This window comes from Conger conger, chromosome 3 (genome assembly GCF_963514075.1).
Source record: "Conger conger chromosome 3, fConCon1.1, whole genome shotgun sequence".
Classification (NCBI taxonomy): domain Eukaryota; kingdom Metazoa; phylum Chordata; class Actinopteri; order Anguilliformes; family Congridae; genus Conger; species Conger conger.
The window spans coordinates 59,808,015-59,818,761 of record NC_083762.1 but is presented as its reverse complement, the minus strand read 5'-3'; the positions used below and the strand labels follow the sequence as shown (position 1 = coordinate 59,818,761).

At 41.8% G+C, this 10,747-nt stretch overlaps 1 protein-coding gene across 1 annotated transcript; it reads right to left on the bottom strand.

Moving 5' to 3' along the window:
- Positions 1–204: 204 nt before the first annotated feature.
- mmadhcb (metabolism of cobalamin associated Db) lies at positions 205–8,545 on the bottom strand. The gene is made up of 8 exons (XM_061235049.1): positions 8,424–8,545; positions 7,564–7,598; positions 7,312–7,456; positions 6,275–6,492; positions 5,547–5,655; positions 4,980–5,110; positions 1,996–2,082; positions 205–1,043 (listed from the first exon to the last, which is right to left on the bottom strand). The coding sequence occupies exons 2-8, from the start codon at positions 7,570–7,572 to the stop codon at positions 849–851; spliced, it is 894 nt and encodes a 297-aa protein (XP_061091033.1). The 5' UTR covers positions 7,573–7,598; positions 8,424–8,545; the 3' UTR covers positions 205–848.
- Between the last annotated feature and the right edge of the window lie 2,202 nt (positions 8,546–10,747).

The window sequence follows — 10,747 nt, the reverse complement described above, 5'->3', positions numbered from 1 at the left end:
GCTGTCGCTGAAAAGGTCGCTAGCGGCCGAGGTCAAACCTGAACCAGAGGTGATCTGGGAGACCATTATTTCTGGTGTTACTGCTTGAAGAACAGTGTCAGTTTTCCATGTCCGGACTTTCTGGCGACTGGCAAACCTCCCATGTCCCGCCCTCCTCTCTGCTCCCCGGTGTCATTGGCTACCGAAAATAGCTGACCGACAACATTTATTTTTGGTGATTTTGGTTTATTATGTTTCATTGAAAGAATCGTCACACGGAAACACATCTGCAGAAATCCCTCAATATCACAGAATAACAGTGTTTCCTCTTTCTAATTCCAGCATTTCTAAGCATCACACGTATCCTGGATTGCACCTTCACTAACTGGACAAGAACCCATTGACCCTGAAGTTGGGAGGGGGGTCTCTTTAAGGACACAGATGCATTGTGGGTAATATTGATAAGGCAACGTTGCTTAGTGGTAGTTTGTCAAGCCATCTTATCAGAAGACCATATTTTATTCAAAATGAATCTGTTTCAGCTTGAATAAAATGTCAAAAAATTTACGTGTGAACACACAGCATAGCTCCGTGTTGAAATTAACATGAATACAATAAATTAATATAAGGCCAACCCAAGCAACCTTAAGGAGACTGATGTGTGCAACTCCTCTTAAAAATGGCTTAGATAGGTCTGAAGGATCATATATTTTTTTTATATTCAAGTTCTACCAAAAGCACAGAAATGAAACGAGAAGGTTACAAAAACAGTGCTTGACTGTATTTCGGATACTGTGACGCTTTTTAAAAGGCCGGCTTTCGCCAGCCCGGCCAGCCCGGACCCGTCCAAGGCCCCCAAAACCCCTCCCTCAGTTCCCTTGCAGTTTCTTCATCACAAGGCTGTTGGGAGGTGCGTTGGTGAAAAGTGTCCCCACAAACACATGCGTGCCCCAAAGTGCATGCTGGATGACTTTGCAGCAGCCCAGGTCTTCTATACGGAAGCCTAGATGCCGGTACCGCTCATCCGTCTCAAAAAGTGTGTTGTTAGTGTAGGAGCCAAAGAACTGGGGAGAGACACAAGACGGGGTTAAAATTAGACATATTAGAAACGTAAACTGTAAAAACTGCCATCTGGAAGACGCTATAGAGCCGCTACAGCAACCAAGAACATTTACAAAAAGTCTTTCATACCAAATGCAATAACGTTGCTAAATTCGTAAACACCATTCACACCGGAACTATGTCTGTTATTGTAGTCTGTACTGTACTTGTTGTGTTACTTGTTATTGTATTTATTGATTTACTGCGCTTTAACCAACCTGTGAAGCCAAAGGCAAATAATGTGGATAATAAAGATTATTATGATTATGATTATGATCAAATGACAAAGAATTTGGCCTGGGCTAAATCAAAAACAGTGATAAAAATCAGCAACTGTGTCACTGTGTAAAATTTGTTCCAGGGTTTATTATCTTATATTTGCAATATATTTTACTTTATCGCTATTTCCAATTTTTCACTTGCTATCGTGGCGACATCCCCAATCTACCACAAAGCCACACTGTTGCATTCTGGACTATTGAAGGTGCTCGCATGAAAAAAAAAAATTGGGATCTCCTCTTGATAAATTATAGATTTTTCTCAGTAAGAGTACTGCAGGAAGATTAGCAGGAATTTAAGGCAAAGGATATGTTGTCCCTAATGTGTTGAAATGAATACCTATAGTTGGTGCTACAGCAAGTTGACAACATACTATTAAACTCCATCTATGGCAATATCCCTGCCTGATATGACGCCTTCTACAGAACTCGGGTTACACAATACTACACAAAATAGGAAGCTTGGACCTGGGTTGTATTTTACATCAGCAGTATGCAAATTCTAACAATGTGTTCTAGGCTGGAGTTTTCCATTAAGGTACTGGAGTACCCACATGCGCAAAAATCACATTTTAATTTGCGTTCATGGGAGGTCAATTACTGAGTGGACAATGAGATAGTGAAAATGGCCACCCACCGCCAATCCAGAGCCGGGGTCTATAAAATCGGCCCAGAATCCCGCTGACCGGAGCGCGTAGCAAATCTCCTTAGCACCCGTAACAAACTGGAGAGAGAAGACCAAGGCACAGGCGTTAGGTTTACATACAACTCAGCTGGGTCATACTGCATTCTTATCCAGAGTGACTAACAAACGTAGGAGAAACAGAACTCATGTTCATGATTTATATGTGCAATCGTGCCAAACTGGCCAACTACATTCCCAGAGCAGGGGATAAGCATAACAGTCAGCAACATTCACACCGCATTATCGAGCACGTTTCTAAACTGATGGAGACAGCGGTAAACTAAAGGGGCCACTGTTTCAGTGCAGCCAGATGCAAAGCCTGCTTAAAGTGCCCCTGGCTACTTTCTGGAAGGGTATCTGTTGAGTTTAGATTAAACTAATAAACAATCTCTTCTGTTGTTTTTTTAGAAAGTCGCCAAGCTGAGCTGCAAAGTCAAAATGAAAAAATGTATGAAACTGGTTCAGAGGTAAAGCTAGTGTCAGCCAATGAATGCGCACTGCCTTGCGAGAACCTGAGTGTACAACCATTTTGTTTTCAATGTAGCTAAAAGTAAAGGGCCTGCGGCAGTACTAACTCTGCTACACACCATTGCTACTGCTACTCAGTTCCCATGAGCACTGGCACTATGGGCCTTACTGTCACCAAGGGGGACCCCCTGGCAACAGTTGCTAGCATGGAGACATGATGGCGGGTGACAGAGGGTCGGGTTGGGGGGGTGGCGGTTGGGCGTGGTGCGGCTGCCCTGCAGCGAAGCACGCTAACGAGCTTAGCGCGCGGCTAAACGCGGCACGGCAGCGGTGTGAACCAGACGGTGAGTAATCCCGGCGGCTACGGACACGCAAACCCGCTACGGAGCGCGGTTTTCCGCCACTCCGGACGCGCGGCTTCCTTTGTCTTGGTGGGAAGCGGACGCGCTTCCAGCGCTTTTCAAAGCACAACTCCGTGACTCCGCAACACCCGCTAGGCACGAACCCAACGGCTATGGGAACAAAGCCTCGCTGACTGACTGGCGGTCAGACTGTCACCGGCTACCACTCTAACCGCACGCTCCTCCCGAGGACTGTAAATAAGACAGGGCTCAGAGATACCCAGTGAAAACTGATTTTCCACTCCACACCCACAAAAACAAGTCAGAGTGGGCTGGGACCAGGATATTTCTCCTTCTGACAGCTCTCTGATGTCTGCTTCCTTTACAAACCGGGCTCCTCTCCACAAATAAACACGCATACCTGTCTGAAAATTGTTTTGAGCTCATGCCGGGAAGGCAGCTGAAGACTTCATAACAAAGAATACAGTGAGCTGTAATTTCTACATGGCGAAACCAGAACGTATAAATAAAAGGACCCTTTAATAAAAGCTGGAGAACTGTACTTTAACGAAATGTGAATTGTTTGATTACAAATAAAATTGTGGGGTACTGAGCTAAATATGCAGCCCACTGTATATGGCATCACACAATATCAAAAAGGCAAGTACAAAAGGGTCATCAAACAATCTATGGATCAGTTTCCATTTGAAGTTAATATTTTTTTACAACTTTTTTTCAGGAACAAAAAAAAAAAAATTTATTTGTGACTGTCAGCCATGTACTAATTTCTTAGTTCTGCATAGCGCGTTTCTACTCAGTTAAAAAATGAGTTTATTTGCAGTAAGTTCAGCAGGACTGAAATGATCTCGCTTGAAACATTCTACACATGCATTTTATAAGGTCAGTAACCTGTTTGTCTGGTGACCATGACCGTCTCTTTTATCCTTGGTTAAAATAATCCTTTCTACAAACTTTGTTGATTTCTTGTGTTATCGCAATATCTGTATTTAGCATTAACATGAACACCACACACATCCTGACTAGTACTCTACATACTGATAGAAATATCTGCCCATTGTGTAACAGTAGCTAGCTAGGCAGCACACTGTCTACTGAAGCCTTCTCTGTCTTTGGGCATTTATGTCAAAGATGCTTCCTAATAACAGGGTTCTTATGGCTCCAGAGAGAGCTGCTCTTTTTAGCATTATTACAGAGTAAATCATCAAGTTTTAAGGCCAACACCCGCAGTACAGTGTTTATTGCTTATCGGACATGTGAAATAATACATTTTAAATGGGAAGAGCTTTGTGTGGCAAGCTATATAGCTATGGCAGTACATTAATTCATTAATTTTTTTGGTGCAATAAGAACTATCTCTGGCAGATGGCGGTAGGTTTTGTTCCTACTTTTCGTCTTTAATCATACTTCATACAGTAAAACCTTAGTGAAATGCTTCCAGGGGAGAAAAATCCTCACTTGTATCAATTCGATGTTGGTTAACATACCTGAAAATCACATATTATATATATTATATTATTGGCATTTGGCAGACGCTCTTATCCAGAGTGACATACAGTTGATTAGACTAAGCAGGAGACAATCCTCCCCTGGAGCAATGCAGGGTTAAGGGCCTTGCTCAAGGGCCCAACGGCTGTGCGGATCTTATTGTGGCTACACTGGGATTAGAACCACCGACCTTGCGTGTCCCAGTCAGTTACCTTAACCACTACGCTACAGGCCGCCCACATCCCTTATGTTTTCGCTCTTTACCTTTGTAGTCATGTTTTTATCTACCACAAGGAAACAGCATGGCCCTGTTGCAGTCATATCAAAACTGAAAAGATACAAATTTCTTTCCCCCAGAAGCATTTCACTTTGGCTCCGAAAATTGGAGGTGTGCTACCGCATCAGGTATGGTTCAATAATAATTAAAAAAAAACTGAAAGAAATCTTAACACCGCATGATAGTCGTTACTGCGCTTACAAAATAATCGGTATACCGCGATGGCTATATCGCCCAGCCCTACAAGTCACCACTCATACATTAATTTGGGAGGGGAACCCTGATAAAGAATTCCTCTCAATGGAAATGCAGTGCGGTGGACACAGAGCTGCGCATTAACTCACCCTATCCAGCAGCTGCTCCCTCTCCTCGTCCACGGCTTCGCACCATGCCGTCATGTCATTTTGGGTTTTCTGGGTCACCGTGACGACGGTCATGGCATTGGATGGAGCCTCTGGGAACATCGACTCAAAATCTGAAGAAACAAGGTGCCATGCATATCATGTACAGTGAACAACACAGCAGTTCAACAACTATACCCATTATAATGCACTACTTCATTCATCTTAAGTACTGATACATAAATTCAAAGAAATTACACAGGTAGCAATGTCTTGCTATAAATCCAAGTCAGTAAATACACTGTTGCTAGGCCTGACCCCAGACATTACTCAAAACTGTTAGTTAGCAAGCATAGTACTGCCCTCTTGTGGACATCCACTGCACTCAAGCAACATGTCATTTTGAAAGGCATTTTAATGTTAAACAAAAATATAATAAGGAAATACTCTCTGAAAAAATATGTCTAATAGTCGTTTCTTCACAGAATGACTGATTTCTTTATTTTCCTGTGATGGGCATTGATTCTAGACAACAGGAGACCGGGTTGTACTACAGAGGAAAAGGAGTACCTTTCTTTAGCAGCTCTGGGCAAGACTGTATGGCACATTCCACATTAGAGGTGTCGAAGTACTGTTCCGCTTTGCCGACTTTCTGAGTTACAGGAGGAGCTTCTTTTCCCTAAGGAAAAAAAAGACATCATTATCATCAGTAGTAGAAGAAGAAGAAGACTAACAACATCCACAAATTAAATTTGCACTTCAGTCAGCAACACAGAAAACTGCCCCAAGCACATTACATTACATAACATAACATTACATTCAAGCAAACCTAGTTCCCTAACCATTACACTTACACTGCTATGTACACAATCACAGAGAATTTCTAGGCCTACTGTTCCTCACCAGGACACCAGACCTGGGTCAAATACGTGATTGTTTTGGATTCAAGTTTTCTGTGCTAATCTTGCCTGGTGCAATTGAGCCAACCAAGAAGACCAGAAGGCAGGGGTTTGCACATTTTGAGAGTTTCATAGAATCCAATACACTAGGCAAGTTCAGGAAATCATAGAAAAGTATTTGAATCCAAAACAATTACTTATCTAATCCAGGTCTGCTGGACACTTGATAAAACTACTACACTACCTAAAACCACTGCACTACTCAGCTACTATATCAGCAACTCCTAGTCATATCACAGGAAGTTTCACAAGAGAGAACTTTGAGCCTTTGCCCATGAAGAGCAAGTTTGTGTCTCCCGTTTCAATACGGAACTTAATTATTTGTATTTGTAATTTTACCTGAAACTCGTTGATGAACTGTGCCATCACAAACTCATGCCTCTCGCTGCTGGAGGGGGCAGACAGTACATCTGGAACAGTCCTATGAACTGGAACTTTCTTCTGCTCAGCAGTACCCTGTAGGTGGCAGTCGAAACCCACGTTGCCTGGCAACTGGAAACGCTGGTCCTGAGGTCCGAATGGGCCCATATTCTCATCTGGCCACACGGTTCTGGGCCCTATGTATTAGAACAGCAAGTGTCATCACAAAAGGCCTTTATCACCGATTACTTCAGTTCAACCTATGGCTTTAACAATAGTTACCCAGTTACATTACTGTAAGTCTTAAACATTATAGCATTTGTTTCCTGTGATGCTAAAATATATATATGATCAAATGCAATTGTTAAACGTTTCTTTTTTCCGATCAAAAAGCCCAACTAAGCTTCAGGGTTCCAGTATGTTTTAGCTTCCACATGCATTCCAGTAGAAATACTTTTTAACAGAAATATATATTTTTGTTTTGTGCCTTGCACATTCATAACAACCAGGTAAAACAATGTCAACAAGGGACTAGGTGATATGAACCCAGCAGACTGACCCATTGGAAAGGGTCCAATAAATAAACATTGCTATTCATGACCTTGACATTTTATGCACAATTTGAAATTCATGTGGACATTTGAAAGCCAGTAACAATACAAGGTAACACAATGAAAGCATTTATTTTGGGACAAAAGTCCCCACTGTACTTCTGAGTTCTTGACATGGTTTAAAATCACTCTACCCCAATGATTTTGGAGGTTACATTCACTTACTGGTGCTAGCCAAATGGAAACAAATATATAATAGGACAAAAGATATTCCACACCACCTTATTGTTTTATAAACATATTAAATTAAATTTGAATACATATAAATAAGAACCTAAATAGGGCTAAGAAAGCTAGGAAGATAAGTGGTCATGAGCCCGCCAATATAATAAAACCAAGAAAAATATCCATAACTCAAAACTACTGTCTTGCTTATGTGAGAGAAGCAGAAACACAGACCCGTACCCATATCGAAGGGTGCCGACGCCAGGTGAGGTTCATCGGAGCCAGAGGACCCTGCAGCAGAGAAGGATCTGACACCCGCGACCCTGCTCACAAGAACGTGGAGGCCTGGCAGGTACGATACTAGTCTGACTCTGCCACAGAGCACCTGGAACAACGTAATAGCGCAGCGTTATAACAAGACGTTAGTGCAAGCATACAGTAAAGAGTGAGAGGGGAATTACCCTGGAAACTAGCGATTACAGTTGTACTTACACCGGCCATCCTGGAGGGCCTCTCCTGCTCTCCACCTGAAAGGGAAACAATGTTCAGTCCTTTATTAGTCGCGTAAGTTGACAGGCAAGAGCTCAAGAATTGTTCCTTGACGCATCAGCCTAACTATCTAGCTACCAAGCGCAACTCAACTTATGACACAGACGTGTTAGCTAAATCGCATTACTTGTGTAACTATGCTACTATGTGTAGCATATCTAATGTTAGCTTGTAAGGAAAGGAACTTATCACCACTAAGACCTTTAGCTAGATAAGGCGTTTACCCTTTGATAACGCTATTACTGTCAGCTAGCTAGATAGTACATTAGCGCATTAGAATTTAGTGCTAGCATAACAGTACCCACCGATAGCACGCTAAGAGTGATGGTAGCTAGATCAATTGCAGTTAAATTACATTAAACTTTCGCTAAGTTAACTTACCTTGATTTTTCATCTATTGTTATGCGTTGGCCACTAACTGATTAGCAAGCAATATTATTGATAAAATAAGTTACCAGAGCTATCATGTCAATGACAACCATACAGCTCAGCATGTTAGTGAAGCCTATTAATGATTATACTTGAAGTTGAAGTTGAAGCAAATTTCCAGCCAACACAGATCATAGTTGACTATTAAGCATTCAGCCTGGTGTTTGGGTTAGCGGCGCTGATATGTTGGCCAACCTACTGCTGTTTTGAAAGACAGCTAGCTAACTGGCTAATGTTGGCTAGCTAACAATGATCTGAGTGGCTTTGTTATTTATTTGCCGTTCTGTATCTTAATTTACAAGCAGCTAGGGAGTAATCCCTAAAAGAATAAAATTATTCGACGCTACTGTGCAAAATAAATACTTTGTTCTTACCTGTGTTCTTTATTTTGCCCTAGCTTAATAACCTGTTCCCTACTCTTCTCCTTCGGCACGTCCACCATGAGCTGTTACGTAATTATGGTGCGCCATGAGGGACAAAATGTTCCGAAAATATTACGCAAGAACGCGTGAAATGAAAAGGGAAACTGTATACACAAAATATATGGAATTAAATTATTTAAAAAAATCTTTAGATAATATAAATTGATGTACTGCTGACCACACCTAAGGCCGCTACATTACATGTTGAGAAAATAATGTGATAGATCCTAACACATCTAGGGCCTGTATTGCAGAGCAGGATTACCAAATTAGCTGGATAGCTGTGCTGAGTGAAATCCAGAACAGGTCTTTTTACTGTAGTCCATTACGGAGGGTTCTGGGTCAGTTCTTTACTCAGTGCAGTTATCGAGTAATCCTGTAATCCTGCTTTGTGATACAGGCCACTAGCTGTTTTCTGTTTGAAACAAATATAAATTCAACTGAAATGTAAATTTCTCAGCACACTGAATGTATTCATTGCAAGTTGTCCTCTTTGACGCTGTATGACCGCATTCATCACCAATGGTGCTTGTTAGATTGTTTTATCAATATTAAAACATAGTGTTACGGTATTATTTACCAAACCTTTTTATTTCAATACATGATTATGATTAATTTACAACATGCCATTCTGCATGCATTACATTCTTTTCCCACTAGATGTCATTATATTCCCGTTAAACACCATCCCTCTCGCCTGTAGGCGCTTGCACGAAACAAAATCATAATGGCCGCCAGTGCACTCTCATCATTACATATACACTCACCGAACACTTTATTAGCAACATCAAGGTGACAGTAATGCAAATGACCACACATTACAACAGTGGGATGCAGAAGAGCATCTCTGAACATACAACGCATCATAACTCTAAGTGGATAGGCTGCAGCAGTAGAAGTCTAAAAAAAGAAGTCTAATAAATACCTTATAAAGCGCTCACTGAGTGCATGCACTTTAAAAAAATCATTGTGGAACTAGCATGTTTACTGTGGCTGCAAGGGAATTGGGTCAGCCAATAATGACTCAATTTTGAAATTTGTATGAATGTGCAATATATTCCGTCTGGCACCATCTAGAGAAGATCACCGCCGCTAACCTCCCGCTGTGTCACATATTGCTGTTGTTTTTAACACGATTTCCCCTGTTGTCACAGTCACACTGCCTATGAACAAAGACATTGAATTTTCACTCCTTGAAAATAAACCTGGAACTTTCAGCTGTATTATATGCATCCGTAAATCCTGAAACAAAAAAATAAATGCAGCCATCAACACACTTTTCATGCAATATATCAGACCCTCACTAGAGAAAATGGGCCTTGATATGAGGGAGATAATGTGTGTATGTGTGTCTATGATGGTTCACCGCTTTCAGCAAAGTTATGGGTAACTACCTGCAAAGTAGCTACAAAGTAATGTGGATAAAGACATGGATGGACCTTCAGTCATATACGTAGAAATATAAAGGTGAGCTGCAGGAGAGGTAAAAACTAGAAAAAACAGTGAACAGAAAACATCCCCATGGCTGTCAGTCATAATGACACCACATCAAAACCTAATCAATGTAATCAATAATCCTATTAATAGGCAGGCTCGTTCAAGCGGAATTAAGACGTGTAAGTTTTTCTATTTTTAATTTCATGGTCTTTGCTTTCTTGGTGACTTTTTAAAAATGTGACATTTCTTAAAGCTTCAGTAGAGGGCGCTGTACACCACCGGTTAAATGTGCGCGGCTCTGTGAGGGTAGCAAAGGGCGAAACGGTTTGAAAAGTACACATTCATTATTGAGCACTGAATCATTCTGCCTTTCTCATTTCTATTTCAGTGCGGGGGTCACAGCTGCCTCGCGCCCGCTTGCTGAAATGAGACACGGGTCCCCTGAGCTTGGTCCCGGCGTGGTAACGTCCCGTGCGAGGAAAGAGAACAAGATGGTTTCCAGACCCTCAAGCTGCTCTCCCACCAGCTGCAAGCGTGTGTCCGGCACCAGACCATGCTGACCTGCATTCTAGCAGTGTGTGTATGTGTGAAAGGGTTTGTGTGTGTGTTCATGAACCTGTGAAGACATGTGTACACAGACAACTGTGTCTGTATGTGTGCGTGTGCGCGTGTGTGTGTGTGTGTGTGTATGTATGTGTGCTTGCCTGGATGAGCCTCCTGCTCAGAAAATTAATATCACACATTAATAAAATGAATGGTAACAGCTGTCCTTTCAACCTGTGCAGACCTTTCCTTTTGGGAGTCTTGTGTTTGTGTGCGTGTGTTTGCGTGTGTGTGTA